The sequence below is a fragment of the Hermetia illucens genome, chromosome 2 (assembly GCF_905115235.1).
Source record: "Hermetia illucens chromosome 2, iHerIll2.2.curated.20191125, whole genome shotgun sequence".
NCBI classification, from domain to species: domain Eukaryota; kingdom Metazoa; phylum Arthropoda; class Insecta; order Diptera; family Stratiomyidae; genus Hermetia; species Hermetia illucens.
In genome coordinates this window covers 125,447,265-125,465,018 of record NC_051850.1, presented here as the reverse complement: position 1 = coordinate 125,465,018, position 17,754 = coordinate 125,447,265, and the positions used below count along the sequence as shown (strand labels likewise).

At 43.3% G+C, this 17,754-nt stretch overlaps 1 protein-coding gene across 1 annotated transcript in view; it reads right to left on the bottom strand.

Annotated features, from left to right (window-relative positions):
- Window positions 1-6,766: 6,766 nt before the first annotated feature.
- Window positions 6,767-17,754, bottom strand: part of LOC119649274 — a 505,257-nt gene continuing 494,269 nt past the window's right edge. The window contains exon 8 of the mRNA XM_038051363.1: window positions 6,767-10,279. Within this exon, the coding sequence (XP_037907291.1) occupies window positions 8,272-10,279 (2,008 nt within the window). The 3' untranslated portion in view covers window positions 6,767-8,271. The remainder of the gene's footprint in view (window positions 10,280-17,754) is intronic.

Genomic DNA, 17,754 nt, shown 5'->3' with positions numbered 1-17,754 from the left:
ATTACGATAGCTGCACATAAGATAGCTGGGGTGATATTTAGTAATATCTTTAAATGAGTATGTTAACGAGTAGCAAGACACGGCAACTATCGGTAGAATTCAAAATTCCCCGTGTTAAACTTTAAGGCAAAATTTTTCACAGAACTTTAAGAGTTAATTGAATTCAAGATATTATAATCGTAGCCTGCATAGTGAATGCCTAGACTTCCACATTTTAAAGACATATCCGTAACATTTGTATTCGATAGTAAATCGGAATGGTTTTGAATTTTGAAGAGTTCGCTGCGTCGGTTGCAATGCAATGTGAGGGATTCAAATCTACTAAAATCATCCCACCTTTCTACCGATTGCTTGCAGCTAAAAAGCCCGTGTGCGTTGAGCAACTGGGTTAAGGGAGACGGTACACCTAGAAGTGACATTAAAACGACTTTTTCGAATTTTTTTTCACAGAGTCATTTACTACTAACTACTGAATAAGAAACTTTCGATTTTGGTCATTAGTTGCAAATCGCAAACATTCTAGCTGCAGCTTCGTTTGTGGTCATCTGCTCGAGGATGAGCAGCACCTGAATAGGGAGGACTGTGGGAATCCTTTTCTTGGTTAGGACAATCAATTCGCACCACTTGCAATATGCGCTGAACTGGTTTGGGCGTGCGGGCGGCAACCAGTGTCGCAACATCATTACGATTCGTCAGACATCTCGAGTCATAGCAGACTCTTGTATAGGACGTTACAAAGATAGGTCTCTGAACTATCTCCGATATTGTCATCAAACTACATTGTCCTTGTCAGGTCTTAAATGGTCTTTTTGTATAACTTTCTGTGTCGGAATCTCGTCTTGGGCACCGATGCGTCGCAATCTGCTGTGATTTTTGAGTTTACTTACGATTGCGTCACAGTTCTTCTATTCACATCCGTGTCTTGTGGCTCATTTACTCCTTTTAAGAAAGTTTCAGCAAATTTGCCAACCTCAATTCAGTTCACTGAATTAAGGGCTTTCCTGACTCTAATAGTTTAAAAATTCTACAAGTTTAAACAACACCCGATATTTTAATAGACAACGAACTCGAGAACCATTCTTTTTTATCGGTGTCGCCATTTAGCTCTATCGAATGCCTGATTTGGGTGCAATCTCGAGGCTTTTAAATCCCCATACAGCGTATCAAGCCACTGTTGTTTCGGCCTGCCTTTTGGTCGTTTACCATCGACTTCGATGTTCAGACTAATCTTGGCAAGTGAATTCTCGTTAGCACGAATTGCGTGACCATACCATCGAAGACGCGTTTCTCGCAATTTTTCCACGATCAGTGCAACCCCATTGCGATTGCGGATATCCTCCATTGGATATTATTAACTTCCGGAAAACCGGAAGCTGAGCGTCTTATGTTTTGTGTTCATCTTATGTGAGGAACTTCTTATGTAAATTTTTCAATTTGTACAGAGCTAAGAATTCAAAACATGAGTATGTCATCCATTACCAACCTCTATTTACATATTAAAGACGAGCTTTTTCTATACTGGACAATGACAGACACATGTACACTACGCTATTGATCAAAAGCATTTCAAAATTTCCTCTTTACTCCGTATACCACAGCATTCGTGCATATATTGATACGTATGTACACAAAGTGAATACCACTGGTATTAACTTACATACATAACCATCTTAAATGGATACCACTCGCAAACAAATATACATATATTTCTGCTCGAGTCATTGATACTGATCTACAAATAACTAATGAAAGCTAAAAAACGAAATCTCATATGTTCCCTTGTCACCTGTTTCACTTTTCGGGGCTCATATTTTGAGCCTTCGATTCTCTATGTTCCCCATAATATCAGACATGACCAGTGTCTGTGAAACAAAACAAAATCGAGTCAATGCCTTTTTGTTTTTTTTTTTAAGGAGGTGGAAATCTTCAAAAGACTCTGGCCTAGAACCTTTCGCAGTTTAGACAATTGGGTGTGGTGTCCAATTTAAACCTGTACAGGTATTGACCATGTCCTTCATGGCCGGTAAAAAACTGGATGAGATTATAATTGATCTCCCCATGCTTTCTCTCAGCCACTCCCCGATGAAAAAGATCAACCTGCAAGTTCATCGACCCTTTTTTGCTGGCCGCATTGTTGCTGCCATCTGCTTATGGATCTCTCCCTTCCGGCTTTTTTCACCCGGGTTTTCCGTCTATCTTCACTATCCAGTATTTGATGGCCGGCTTGAAAGTGATGATATGATTCCCAAGTCAAATAATTCTTGCGCGCTTAGTGATGAGGATCGCTTCTGCCTTTTCCTCTCCGAGTGTCAGTCCAGCACTCTCTAACCAAGTCCTAACAGCACTGAATGCTTTGCTTGAGTACAACTCGGAAGGTTAAGTACATCATTGTACATGATCTTCCACAGTAGTGGGCCCAGTACAGATCCCTGTGAGACACCCGCCAAGACAACGTACTCCTTGGGTCCATCATTGGTATCATACCAGAGTGTCCGTTCTCGCAAGTAGCTATCGGCAATAGCAGCGAAGTAGGTGAGAACACTAATCTTCGCCAGAGACTTTCGTATAAGCTTCCAATTGGCCGAGTTGAATGCATTCCTCATCTAGGATCACTATCATGCAATATTTTCTGGTACAACAGGGTTATTTTTAACAAGAGGGTTGAGCACATGATCCGCGGAGATTGAGCGCCTCTCAATCGTCCTGCCACTATTTTATAGGCGTTACGCCACGGATTTATGTCTACAACAGAACAGAGCTCCTTAAAACATTCCCTCTTACTCCGCTGCATGGCGAGCTTGAAGTTAGGCTTATTGCTCTTGATAGTTCCTGCCTCTCTGAGCCGATCGTGTAGGTCGGTGGCGAATCGACAAAGGCTGGCCAGTTCAATATTTCACCAATAATTGGATCTTTTAGCGGGGAAGGCTTCAATGCGTCAGATGTTTTGGACATGCATTGTATGGCCTGGAGAGCTCTAATTGTGGAAGGGCATGTTTTGCTAGACTGGTCTAGCCACACCACCATGAATGCTTGTTTACCCATTGCTTTTACAGGCCATCATCTTTTGGATTTCGGCATTAGAGGGCGGGTCTCCTGCCCTGTGGCTCCGTCCTTAGTTCAAAAGTGATTGCCTGGTGACCGCTGTGCCAGAACATATTACGTGCCAGTGCATGGCATGGACAAAAGCCAGATCTACAATTGATCTGGACCCCCCTTCCAATAAGTGTTTACATCACCTTCGTTGGCTGGAACTATATCCAACTGGGCGAATGCTTCTAATAAGCACCGTCCTCTTGCGTTAGCCTCTTTGCTGGCCCATAGGATGGTCCCCTTGCGATAGATTCTTCCCCGAATTCTTCTCTGGATGTTACCTCATCAAGATCCTTGCACTGTATATTAATCTCATGTTTTTGAGAACGTCCCGCGACATTGTCCCCAAATGAGTTCATAACTTGGTTACGAAAGCCATCAGTTTTTCCCATGCTGGATTTTTTCAGCTGAAACATGAGATCCCCTTTCCGGCATTTCCACTTTGGACACTCTCTCACCATTTCCTTAATGGTTTAGTTCACGTTGTGTTTCTTCGTGATGAATTCCAGCAGCTCAACTATTTTAGCCCCAGCTCATAAATGGGGGAAACCTTCATCACTATCATCCAGAACACCTAGGAAATATCGCCTCTGCTTACAGCGCTGAGCAAGTGGCTACTTCCCTGATCAGACTGGATTCATATGGATATTATTCAACATGTAAGATGTCCCTCCAGTCTTATTCTCGCTAGTGCTTCCATGATGGCTTCGGTCCTAACGTTGTTGAATGCTCCCTTTATATACGCGAAGGCAATTAGAGTACATTGTTATCTGATTGTAATTATGCGGTGTTTCCAGCGATTAATTATTTGAAATAATAAAAAACTTGTTTTTTTTGGCTGTTGTAGATATATTTATTCTTGCAAATACCGATATTTCGGGAACCACTTATTCCCTTCATCAGTGCCTCGTCAAAAGCGGTTTCTGTGAATTTGTGTTTGCGGTACATGTGCTTAGACTTTAAGAAGGGCGTTTTTTCCATAATCACTCTTAACTGGACATCCATGACAAACTTCAAAGTGTTCAACTCGAAAGAGGTGAGACTGATTGGTTGAAAGAATTTCGCGGACTTATGTACGAAAACCACGCGCGTGGTGATAAGTATTCGAGAGAAATGCAGCTCCGGTAAATATCTACAAGCCATCGCACAACTTTTCCTTGCTGGTTCTATAGAATGAATGGCACTATGCTATCTCACCCTGGACACTTATATATGGAGGACCTGCTTATAGCCCTTCCGATTTTATCTTTAGTAACCTGTAATGATATGTGTGGGGATAGGAATTTGTAATGATATGAGTGGAGATAGGAGATCAAGTCGATCATCCTGAGTGGCCGATAACGACCTAGAGGGCAGAGCTATCTCAAAAAGCTAAACAAATTGGCCAAATTGACCGTGAAGGTCTGCCCACAAAGATTGAAACTCTATCAAAGCTCTCGGTCGACACGTTCTTGCACGCCTCTGTGCTAGCCAGGCTCGGGAATGTGGGGGGGTCCTTTGAGCGCTTTGATCCCTCTAGGTCGTTATCGGCCACTCAGGATGATCGACTTGATCTCCTATCTCCACTCATATCATTACAAACCACCGATTTGATAATCACACGCTATGACTACATACCCTCCAAGCAAGGCTCTGACAGTCCTCCTCGCTGGCAGTGAAGTGCATTTGAAGTAGCACCTTCAATATCCGGCTCTCCTATGTTCTTTAGCCAGAGTCTTACTGAGTCTTGCAGATTCGTTGGCATTTTCAATGTTCTGACAATAGGCCAGCCAAGATTGCACCATAGTAGTCTTGATGAACAACTTACATCTCTTGAGGCAATACTTTTATAGCTGTCAGTATTTGTGTCTGTAGCAGATGTTGAAGATTTCCCTAGTCAGCTTCCGTCATGGTGGCAAAGTCTTCTTGTTGTATTTAACTGCGCATGATAAATTGAAGGCGTTTCGAATGTCTTTTCCGAACTCCCGACCTTTGACACCAGCTTATCGTCGGAAATCGCGTTCCGGATAGTTTGTGCTTTATAACTCAGTCGATGCTCCTATAGTCTCTGAAAGTGCTGGAAACCTCTACAGGGAGAGTTACACTTAGAATTGTCCAACTGTGACCTCAGGTCAGAAATTCTCCCATTCTTCATCCTAAAAGTCTCATTATCTGTCAGTAAGGAGATATCAAGAGTGTCATACTTCCTCTGTCACAGTTCTCCGAGCTGGGAAAATGGAAGATTGGTGTACTGTTTCTATCACACATCGACAGGTCAAACAGAGACTCACCTCCGAATAACGAACAGCCCCAGCGTATGCCTTGCATTGGTGTCGCGGTTTATCAACAGGTTGGCCTTCTTTGGTGCAATGGTAGATATCAAACGTTGTAGTTGTCCTGGTGGAGTTGAGCTGTCATTATTCATGTAAGGCAAAGTGATATACATGTTTTCCATTTCCAGCTGCTCCAGTTTGACCACGGCTAGATAGCTGGAACTCAGATCCAGACACAGAAAGGCGTGTAGGTTCTTCCTGGTGAGGATACACACTCTAGGTCTGACCCGATTCAGAGTTCTTATTTAAATACGGGGTCGACGCCTTCCCCTAGGAGGAAGACTAGCAGATTAATCAATGCACACTTGGAGTGCTGCAAATTTATTTGCGCCACCTTCAACATGATCTTTTTGCGAAGAGGTTTCCTTAGTCACCGTCGGACCGTTGATCTTCATCTTCTCGTTGAAGGTTCCGTGCGAATCTATGAATGGGATGATCTCGAGAAAGAAAGTCTCTGGCGATTTGGTTCTCGTGTTCTCGCACATCCTGTTCCTCTTGTTTTGCTGTTCGACTTCATTTTGAGATTGGTTGTGCTTGAAGGCGGTAGGCCTCGCTTTCGGGGCTGTACTGCCCTCGATAGCTATTGTCTCCTAGCTGGATGCCAGCAACTCGTCCTCCGATGATGCGTCCCCTCTTCCTCCTCTATTGTGTGTTTGTTGACCGAGGAGTAATTCGGGGAAAAATGTCCACCTTGGCTAGCCCGGCCATATGGGTAAAGATATTATTTTTAACTGAAAGTGATCAATGTATTCAGCGACTGCATATTAGAGACCAAGTACCCCATTGGCCTCGCCATATGCTGTTTTACCTTGCCTTGAGGTCCTATTAGCACGTTTTGCAGTGTAGGGAGAACGAATCCGGGGCTGTTGCTTTGGTTCATCTCCCCGGCATATTCGCTTGCCCCTAAAATATGACCAACAGGCAAACAGATCCTAGTCAGTAGACACTATTAGCCCGGCCGAAGACAGGTTTCAGCCACCATCGCTGGGTCGCCCACCGCTAATGAGAAAAATAACTGTTGCTGACAAAATGTAACCCTGGCGGGCTCTGCTTTGTGCTCTAAATTTCTTAGAGGTTTTGCCTCGCTGGAAGTTTGGTGAGGTTTTGCGACACCATATGTCACTATGGTAATAGCTATTACGCGCAAAGCTGATTCGGATGGTCCGTACAGGAGGATTCAGAACTGAAAGAAACCTCCTTGTGCGCTCCGGCATTATCTTATCTTAGTAGTTGTTTTGTATCTCTTCAACAGCAGAAGGTAGAACCCGGAAGACAAATGTCGAGTTCGAAATATTTTTCAAGAATAGCGAATAATAATCAACGACTATGCATCAAGTAAATGAAAATATCCTATTTTAGCCATCAAATGTAATCATTTATTTGTCTTTTATTTATTTCTCATTTTAATTTCTTTATATTTATACATTTGCTTTATTTTTAACAGTAATAATCATTCATATCTTTTATTGAATTAAATAATAATCTAACTAATCAATCAAAGGTTATTTCAAAAAATATAGGAAGGACGTATCGGAGGGTCTATCTGTAGACCAAATTCATCTATGTATATATATACAATATACATACGTTATATTTATTATAGGTAAGTAGGTAAATTCACAAATATGTGGAATTTAACGAAATAGATGCGCAAAAAATTAAATAATCTCTGAAATTTTCGTAACGAGGCTGAACGTCTATAAACTATTTATTTTTTGTGTGTGTGTGAGTGTTAGTAGGTTCATTTGTACATTTATTTTCGGTGATGAAATGCAACTTGGACGCGATAGATACGATAAAAGACTGGAATAGATACAGATACTTTTCGAAAAATAGACTGAAAATTGCATGGGATGCGGCTCTTCATTTTTTTATGCTGTCACATTTACTCTTTTTAAATATTGGCAAAGTAAGATAAACTCTTTGTCGGGGTAGTTTGTATGATTTCAGGATAAGATAACTGAAGACTATATAAAAGTAAGGGTAGTTTTGGGAGTTTTACAAAATCTGGTTCGGGTGATTTGGTTTATTTCGAATTTTATAAAGTTCTAAGCAAGAAGGCTTTTTTGAAAATTTGGGTATACACGATGAATATGAACGGAAATTATTTTCCTAATGGTTGGGAAAGGGAATAAAAAGGGACAAGCACGCGGCGTACGCATAAGTTCTTAACTTTATAAAATTACTATATCTTTGCAACAAGAATTGCCTCTAGGAGACTTGATCTACATTTTCAGCTACGTATACTTTTATTTACAAGTGGTTAAGAATGGATAGAAAAAGTCTTTTATTTCCACATAATCTTCATTATTTGACTACGAGTGTTCCGCTGATAGTTCCGGCATAGTTCCAGTGAAATGAGTATTTAAAACAAATGTACATAAGTAAAGTTATTTAGAAACCTAAAATCTCGCAATGCAGACGACAAATTCGGCTAATATTCCGTTGTAGCGAAGTAATATTAGCGGAGTAGTTACCTTTAAGGGTGAGGATACTAAGGATATACCCGTAAATAACGCGCGAATCAAATCTAATCGTTTTTTTTCAGTTTTAAGAAAGTACGAAATATTGTTTGAAAATGAAATTAGGTTTCCAAATTCACAAAGCTCCCTTGGTGGAGCCCTACTACTAAGTGTTCTGTCGCCTGCATATACTGTTTTACTTCTACAGAAATAACAACTTAACTAACTTAATGGAAATGCCGGGAGATAGTCTATACAACACGAACCATTTCTCTAAGTCCTACGTATCCTTATGACTAAACATCTTCAGTTACATACATTTTCATATACTATATATCCTAATATTTAATAATAGCTATTAAGGTTCCTACAATTATCAATTTATTCTACTAAACAAATATCTCTTTTCACAATCTCCTGTCGCTCTGGTCGGACCACTCGTTGTCCGAGGACACCTGCCCAACCAGTTTTTGTTGCTGTTGCTGCTGCTGTTGTTGTTGCTGACTCTGCTTCCTCTCCTGAATGTCGTGATCAGAATTCCTCCGGTTATCTGGATACAGCAGGCCAACATCACTACCTCCTAGATTTTGAATAATTGTGGTTATATTCGCGCCTATGTTCTGCCGCTTTATGGGTGTTAAATTTAAGTTCTTCGGCGACTTCGGTTTGTGGAAGTGACTAGATTTGTTGTTATAACTCAGGTCTTGGTCGTACGTGCTTAGAGTTAGTGGTGTGCTTTCGAACTGATTGGTGTCCTTGATAACTTCATATTGAGCGTCAGGAGCGAGGAATACTTCCTGTAAATTTTTTGTGGAACGACGATGTGCCTCTTGGCTTTGTTCATTGGATGAAAATGGGAAAGATGCTACAAAAGTAGAAGGATTCGCCTCATTCATATCTTGATTCTGATTAGGTGAGAAATTATTCTGAGTAAAGTGCTGCGAAACGAAGTTTGTGCATGGAGTGGCGGGCGAGAGGTCAGTGAAGTCTGTCTTCTCGCCCGAATCTACAGAGCACATACTTTGTCTGGAGACATCCTTCGGTATAAGACTCGTTCGAGGCGCAACTATAGGTAAATTCATTTGAGGCTTCTCATAATCCTCAGGAATCATCTGAGGAAATGGTAAACGACTTCGAACGGATGCTTCTCGTTTACCAAATCTTTGGGCTAAATAGTCTTCATTCTCATCCTTATTAAACTTAGTGCTAGTCTCCTCTTTTTCCTTTGATGCTCGACGCTGATTTGCATCATCGTAGTAGTTGTCGTTTTTTACAGATATATTACAGCAGCTACTAACGTCAGCGAAATACACTTCTGATTCTGTAGGTTCAAGAACACGAACACAATTTTCGCCCTCGTGTATCACCCCTTCAACGTTTTGAAATCCAGTATTATCAACGCCAGTTTTCATTCTTTTGCTTTTTGAATGACATACTTGTCCGCCATTATTTTGGTCGCATCCACTACTCCCTGGCTCGTGATATTCGTGTTCCATGTGATCCTGTCGGATGGGTGTGAACACATTTTGCACATTAACGCGGTTCGACGGTTGGCTGTTCGGTCCTATGCTTTTCGCCCCTGTTTCCACTCGTTTCTTGGTTTTCCGAACAGGTAAGGTATTTGAAAAACGATCTCTAGGACCATCGCTATCTGAAGGCGTGTTTTCGTAATTATCTTTGGTTTTGAAACCCGATTGCCTCTTGATCACATTTCGATTCTGTTGCGGGCAAAAAGGTTCCATTGAATGGCTATCGGTTGAAGAGCTGTGTTGATGGCATTCCATATTTGGTATATTCTGCTGTGTTTGAGGGATCTGATGATCCATCATTGTTTGACATTGATTTGGATGAACATACTGATATCTTCCTCGTCGTGCTGGGCTGTTAGGATCACTGTAGGGTGGCGGTGGTCCCCATACACCATATGGAACGCTTCCTATAACACTGTATCCTCCTTGGCTGCTTGTCATACCGGGTGCATCAGGCCCTGCTGGTGTATTCGAGAATCCATACTGGGAGTCTGGACTAGATGGTGTTTGGCGAAATCGATTTGTATCGTTACGTTGCCAGGGCATTCGGGGCCAGCTCCAACCAATCCCTCGACGCTGATTTCCAGTACTCATACCTCGATTGGAATTCGCTAGTTCATCTCCGCCGGGGTTTGGAGAATAGAAGTTTCCCGGCTGCCCAGGAGCCCAAAATCTTTGTTCGCCGTCCCAAGGATATGTAGTAGGCATAGCATTTCTATGAGAGTGGCATTGCTCACAGCAACGACAAGCATTTGCTCGCGGTGTACCGATTATCGATGGACCATTTGGTGGGCAAGGGGGCGGTGGAGGAGGCCCTTGCTGACTTGCGTATAGTGAACGGCAGCGAAGTTCGAGTTGTTCCCAGTACATCTTCTTGCGTTCATGGCTGTAAAAAAGAGAAAATTTAATTGTATGTGAATGAGTAAATTTAGGAGTGGGAAGCAATAAAGCATTGAAAATACCTGATTCCCTGCTGGGACTTTTTTTGTTGAAAACAAAATCTGATTAAAATCGGTTTACTTTCTGTCCGTACGTACCTAAACCCTCCAGCTGCCGGTTTTCCGACTTGTTTATGTTTTGGAAATTTCCAATCACCTAGGACTAATCTCCTCTGATCTAACATCTGCTAATATTAAAGCATCAACCCTTTTCCTATTATCGCTTAATATTTCGTCCAAGGATTACTGGCTTCTTTGTGACAGACATGGTGTATTTTCGGTGTGGATGCGAGGGTGTGTTTTTTTGTTTTCAATTTGGGGTTAGAAAAGGAATTATCATCCGCCCAAGACGGTTCCAAGCCCGCTTGAGAAAGGAAGAGGAACGAGTCATTATAGTTTGAATGGCTGTGTAACACTTAGGTGCCTCAGGGACTAGGTGTGGACTTCAATAGTATTTGTTATTAATTTATTGCATCTTTACTGCACTGAGATAGTGGCCTCCCTATGAGTTGAGATTAAGAGTAAAAGTATTCCCAGCATTGTTGGAAAAACCGACTAAAAGGGGGGGAGGGCGGGCTATAATCTACATTTGCGATTTTTTGTTATGAAAAGGTTATTCATGCTTCGGATTTGCATTGACCTACTGCAACAATCTTTGGCTATGGAATCAGGACATTAATTAGTTTATAGAGTTTGTGTACGTTCCTCGATAACAAAATTCCCCAGAATGCTAGCGTTCATCAACTTGAGCTGAAATTCCTACGTTATCGCCTGGATATTCTGGAGTTAAGTGACGGCAGATGGTGAAACTCTAGAGGGCGCTCTCCACCTTTTATGCACTGTGCTATTGCACTCCAGAAAGCCTGGCGGAAGTAAGCATAAATCCAGTCACAAATTAACACTTATGGCATTCACAAGGCGCGCTTTCATTACTTGGCAGCCGATTTTAGAGAGGATATTGACAGCGGTTACGTATCAATACAGATTTCCGATTCAGAGGAGAAGTAGGCTTTCTATAAGCAGCTCCATGGTGTCCATGAGAGGCTTCCTAAGGGTGACACTCTGATCAAGAGAGGTGATCTGGTTGCTTTTGGCAACCCCACGGTTAGACATGGCGACCGTAACGATAATCTGAGAAATTTGCTGCTTTCATCGCCTCGTCATTCCTGGTACATTCTTTGACCATAGAGTTTCCCATAAGGTCACTTGGTTCTCGACAACGCACAAGCAATTAGATTCATCACATTGGGATCAGCAGTAGATTTAGGAATTGCCTTCTCGATTTGGTTGGATTAAAACAGGTGCTGACACTTTGCCCCGGAATGAGGCATCATCTAATGGTCGCTCGACTTCACTGTGAGTGCGAACGTAATGCACTGGAGCTTGATACTGTTTATGGGGGAAGGGGGTATTCAGGATATTAATGGGCTATGAGAAGAAGGAATTTATTGTTGCGATTGTCAAAGAAGCAAAAGTAGCCGCAGGTAGCAATGATTTCAGAACCGTATATCGCACCACGAAGGAACTCGCATGTACATACTTGCATCTTTTGATGGTCATGTGATGGACGTTAACGGTGGATTGCTCATTTGCAATGATGAGCAACTGAAGAGGTGAAAGGCCCTTCAACGCGGATCACAACAGTATCACATTTGGTGAGGTTTAGCCTCTTGTTTATGAAATGGTTAGTCGTCGCACTGTTGTCGCTTCACTTGCTCTTCATCGAGTTCGAGAAGGCTTTCGACAGCAACAACAGGGAGTGTCTTTGGAACGCTCTGTGCAGGGAGGGCATTTTAAAAGAACTAACAGCTATTATCAGAGCGACATATGATGCCGCAAAATGCCAGTCAGGTAATATCTTAGATCTCATATATAACGATGAAGTTGATGAGCAACACCACAATTATTTCGTTGTGAATAAGATTAAATAATCTGCGATGGGTCAGTTACCGAATAGGTGCAAAATCTATGGTAGAAAAAGAAGACGCGGAGTACTCTGCTTCAGCTCCCCCTTGAACACCACCTTGTCGTGGTGGGGGAGCCTGTAGTAGTTTACTACTACACTAAGGGTGTCCAAAAATATGAATATGCAAACGATGGATTTAAACTCTCCAAGTGGTAAGAAGTCACACACTTCGAATCCACCCACGACCATGAGCAATCATGTCGCGGCCGAGGCGCGGATTTTGGAGGCCTCACCACATTCATACTCGCCTACAGATCAACCTGTGAAGGCATGCTTTCCGACTGAGTGGAAAGTTTGCACTTGGTGCCTACGGCCAAGTTAGCCAGAAAGGAAAGTACGGAAACTTTCAAATTGGGAGAAACTGGAAATCCAACTATGGCTGAATTCTGCCTGTCAAAACGTTCTCCTTTATCCTTACCGGGAAGAGCGGAAGAACGGGAAGCTGGTGACGGGGACGCTACTGGTTTAACGCCGGTGTGTGGAAATGGATCCAAGCGGTCCGGACACCGTGAACCTGGAAAGGCCCGAAGCCGACGGCAGAAGAGAGCACTGCGAAGGAAGATGAAGCACCTTGGGAATGAGGACATGGACGTGGCTGTACCACTAGGCGCGGTAACGCCCGGAGAAATCGGACACAAGGAAGCGGAATCTCGGGCGGAAGGTGGGGATAAACTGGAAACCCCGGTAAGATCCACACTGGACGCACCAGACTCTTCTGTCAGCGACAATAGACTAAACTTATGTCGAAAAACATAAAGATTGGTCAAATCAACCTGCAGCATGCCAAAGCTCCCTCCTACCTGTTGGCAGCGAGAATGACAAAGCTACAGGATTTCCCCTATATCTTTCTGGTGCAAGAACCGTGGGTTCGATTTAACAGAATCTGTGGCATTGGATCAGTAAAGGGGGCTAGGATCTTCTACGACGAAAGATCAGGGGGCTAGGATCTTCTACGACGAAAGATCCATAAGACCGAGAGCTTGCGTCCTGATGTCAAGACGGTTAGAGGCAACTATGCTGAGACAATATTGTTCCCAGGACTTAGCTACGGTCATCATACAATACCAAATAAATGGCGAGAGGAAAAACATCATAGTTGCCTCCGCTTATTTACCCTATGATTCTTTGTATCCTCCACCGACGCAAGAACTTAGGGATCTGGTGGCGTATGCAGAATCAAGTGGTCTCGAACTCTTAATAGGTTGCGAAGCGAATGCTCAACATATTTGTTGGGGCAGTAGCAAATGCAATCCAAGAGGAGAGAAGCTATTTGATTTCATAACTTCAGCTGGTCTTATGACTGCAAACGTAGGATGCGTCCCTACGTTCGTGGGACCGAGAAGAAGCGAAGTAATTGACCTAGCAATCTGTACCCCAAAATTGTTAGAGTTGATTACACACTGTCAGATCACCGATATCTAGAATTCAATCTGACTATTGCGGGCGAACAGTCTGCAGTACAAAGATGGAACCTTAGGAAAACGGATTGGGCAAAGTTCAATGAACTTCTTGGCAATAAAGTACAGTTCCCTAGGCGACTAAGGACTCCTTTGGTGCTGCAAGATGAATTGAAAACTCTGAACGGCACACTTTTAGAGTGCTATGGAGAGGCTTGTCCTATTTCCCGAGGCCAAAGCGGTAAAATGGTTCCTTGGTGGAACCGAGAACTGCAAAAACTCAGGAAATCAACCAGGCGACTTTTAAACCGTGGTTGCAAAAGTAACAACAACGAAGACTGGTTAAATTTCAGGAACTCACAACGTGAATATAAGAGGCTCGTGAGGTGCTCGAAACGAGACTCTTTTAGAGCGTACTGTGAGGAACTGGAAGGCGAAAGGGAGACTTCAAGGCTGTGCAGAGTCCTCAAAAGGGATGAGTCGGCCAAGTTGGATTCTCTTAGAAAACCCGACGGTACTTTCACGAACTCCAGACTGGACTCAGTACAGACCCTCCTGGAAGTACACCACCCGGGAGAACGGGTGAGAGAAGTGGTAGGGGGAGAGTTGACGGTTCTTCAACACGCAAGCATTGTAAGGGGAACTGGAACACTGCGAAAGCGGTTGTTACCCATGAAAAGGTGAGAGCTGCCATACTGTGCTTTGAACATTTCAAAGCACCTGGCATGGATGGCATCTATCCGGCAATGCTAAAGGAGGGTATGGAGCATTTGGAGCGACCTCTAAGAAATATTTTTCGAGGATGTTTTGCTCTGGGCTAAGTGCCTTCTCCTTGGCAACAGGTTAAGCTAGTTTTCATACCGAAACCTGGGAAAGATGACTATTCTAATCCAAAGAACTTCAGACAGATCAGCTTGACTTCATTCTTGCTGAAAGGTTTGGAGAGACTGGTGGAGCGTCACATTCGGGGAAACGCACTTAGGTCACACCCACTTAGTGAAAACCAACATGCTTACCAACGTGGAAAGTCCTGTGAGTCTGCTCTTCATTCTTTGGTCACAAAGATAGAGGATGCAACTTTGAATGGTGAGTACGCGATGGGGGTGTTCGTGGACATTGAAGGGGCTTTTTACTGTGCGCCTTTTCAAAAACTTTGTGATGCCGCCAGAGCGCATGGTGTTGATGATGCTTTAATTAAGTGGATCCATGCTATGCTAATGCAAAGATTGTTGTGCGCTGAGGTAGGGGTCGATCGCTACCTGACTACAGAAGCGACGAAGGGCTGCCCCCAAGGAGGTGTGCTTTCGCCGCTTCTGTGGAGTATGCTGATCGACTCACTGTTATGCGAACTGCAAAATTTGCCAATACACGCTCAAGCTTATGCTGATGACGTGGCTGTACTTGCTGTTGATCGGGATCTAGGAACGGTGTGTAGGAATATACAGCGTGCCGTTGATTTGATAGACAGCTGGTGCCTTAGACATGGTTTGTCAGTTAATCCAAATAAAACCACAATGGTTTTATTCGCAAAAAGGAGAAAACTGGATGGACTTTGTCTCCCTGAGATGAGGGGTACTACCCTTCAACTCTCCGAAGAAGTGAAATATCTGGGGGTCACTCTAGATAAAAAACTTCTTTGGAACAAACATGTAGAGGTAAAGATGAAACGAGCTCTCACAGCTTATGGGCTGTGCAGACGGACCTTTGCCTCGACATGGGGACTCAGGCCTCATGTGGTAATGTCGATATACGTTGCCATCATTAGGCCGATGTTCGTATACGCATCCGTAGTGTGGTGGGCTAAGGTGAGACAAAAAGGTTTTCACCGTAAACTAGACGCACTGCAAAGAACTGTTTGTCTAGGTATCACTGGTGCCATGAGCACGACATCCGGCGCAGCTCTGAATGCACTATTCAATTTGCAGCCCCTGGATATATTTATTCAAAGCACTGCAATGAGAGCAGCTCATAGACTAATTCGATTAGATCTATGGGAAAACAACGGATGTGGGGGGCACAGAGCATTGGAAGAGTTACTGGGAGGACTAAATCCAGTTCTTACAATGCCTTCCGATTCTCGTGTCCCCATACATCTGTTTGGTAGAAGATATGTAGTTACCCTGAAGCGTAGAGAGGACTGGGAAGACCCAGAGGAATGCGTGGCGGGATATACGGAAGTCTTTTAAACCGATGGCTCAAAAACAGAAGAGGGTTCTGGAGCCGGAGTCTACCTCTCGAATAAAAACGAGAAGTGGGCTTTTCCTTTGGGACAATATGCAACGGTTTTTCAAGCCGAAGTTTATGCGATCCTAAGGGTGGCAAACTGGATGATTGACGAGCGGTTGAAGGGCAGGCGCATCGCAATCTGCAGTGACAGTCAAGCTGCACTGAGGGCATTGAGCAGTCCTTTGATCACCTCGAAAATCGTTCAGGAATGCAGAAACCGTTTGAACTCTATGTCTAGATTCAATACGTTCAGGAATGCAGAAACCGTTTGAACTCTATGTCTAGATTCAATACGGTGGAACTACTCTGGGTACCTGGTCACTGTGGCATAGAGGGAAATGAAATCTCGGACGCTTTAGCGAAAGAGGGGTTAATCTCCCCTATGCCGGGACCGGAGCCAGCAATTGGAGTATCAGTAGCATTGGCTAAATCTGTTTTCAAAAACTGGGAACAAGTTTCCCATAACGACAGGTGGCAGAGCTTAAACGCTGCTCGACACACCAAACTTTTCCTGCCAGAACCAACATACGTACCGCAAAGTTTATCCTGTCGAAAAGCAGGACTCACAGGAGAATTGTGGGCATTCTGACAGGACATAATTCACTAGCTGGGCATATGTACAGAATAGGAATTATCGAAGATGATACGTGTCCCTCCTGTAATGAGGAAGCGGAATCCACGGAGCATTTCCTATGTAAATGCCCCGCCTATGGGCGCATCAGGCATCAGATCTTTGGTGCCGATGTCCTCCAATTGGGACGGGTAGCATCACATCCACTAACGGAAATCCTGCGATACGTTAACGAATCCGGAATATTCCGTTAGACGGGGGAGGCGAGTACAATGGGCCAACACGGCCTGAGTGCTCAGAAGCTGTAGCTTCTCCCCCACCATACACACACACACACACACACACACACACTCTGCTTCAGATGGATCGATAGCATAGGCCAGGATGCCATATAACCACTAGGGATAATTGGTGGATCTCAGATGTTTAGAGTTTTTTATTTTCGCCTAAACTGGATATTGATTATTTTACTCTTGATGATGATGATAATGACGATGTGATAGTAACGAAGGCATGCGAAGCAAATGGGGATGAAATTGTGTCTTGAGGTGAAAACGAATCGGTAGGACCTTATATTCTTCTACAACAAGAGCCCATAGGCCAACAACATTTTTTTAGACATTTGTAGCCTTTTATGTGGCAATGTTCAATATTTGCAAGGGAACAAAATGCTCAAAATATTTTTCTCATAGGGGTTGTTGGGTAGGAAAAACCTAAGTCGGCTTTATTTTTTAAAGCCCGGAAACCACGTAGCGCTATCTGTGAGAAAGGTCTTGGGGAGTGTGGTGTACAATAGACTGCTTTCATTGAATGTGAAAGACGCTAGTCTGTTAGAGCCGCAGTATGCGTCTAGGAGAAGCCATTGTAGCATCAATGCAAGTTGACATCATGGATATATGTAGCTTGGGGATATGGTGCTTTGGGGAAGCTTTTCGGCGGCGGCGTCAAAAATGTTTTTAATTCGGCGAACTGGACTGTGTTTTAGGAGACTTTGTTGCAATGGGGTACCAGCTTTGCTGCTTCGTTCGGTTAATTGAAAATTACCTTTACAAGAGACTCCTAAGGTGCGAGCTTACTTACAGGTCGAAGGTTACAGTAGAAATTCTTAAAGAAATTGTACATATTGCGATTTCTTTTATTTAACGTAATGTATGAAGGAGTGCTCAACCTCTTCATTCTATGTGAGACCACACTGATGGATCTTGCAGATAATTCGACGGTGGCTGTAGTCGCAAAGTATGTATTAATTGTGTAGAACATTTA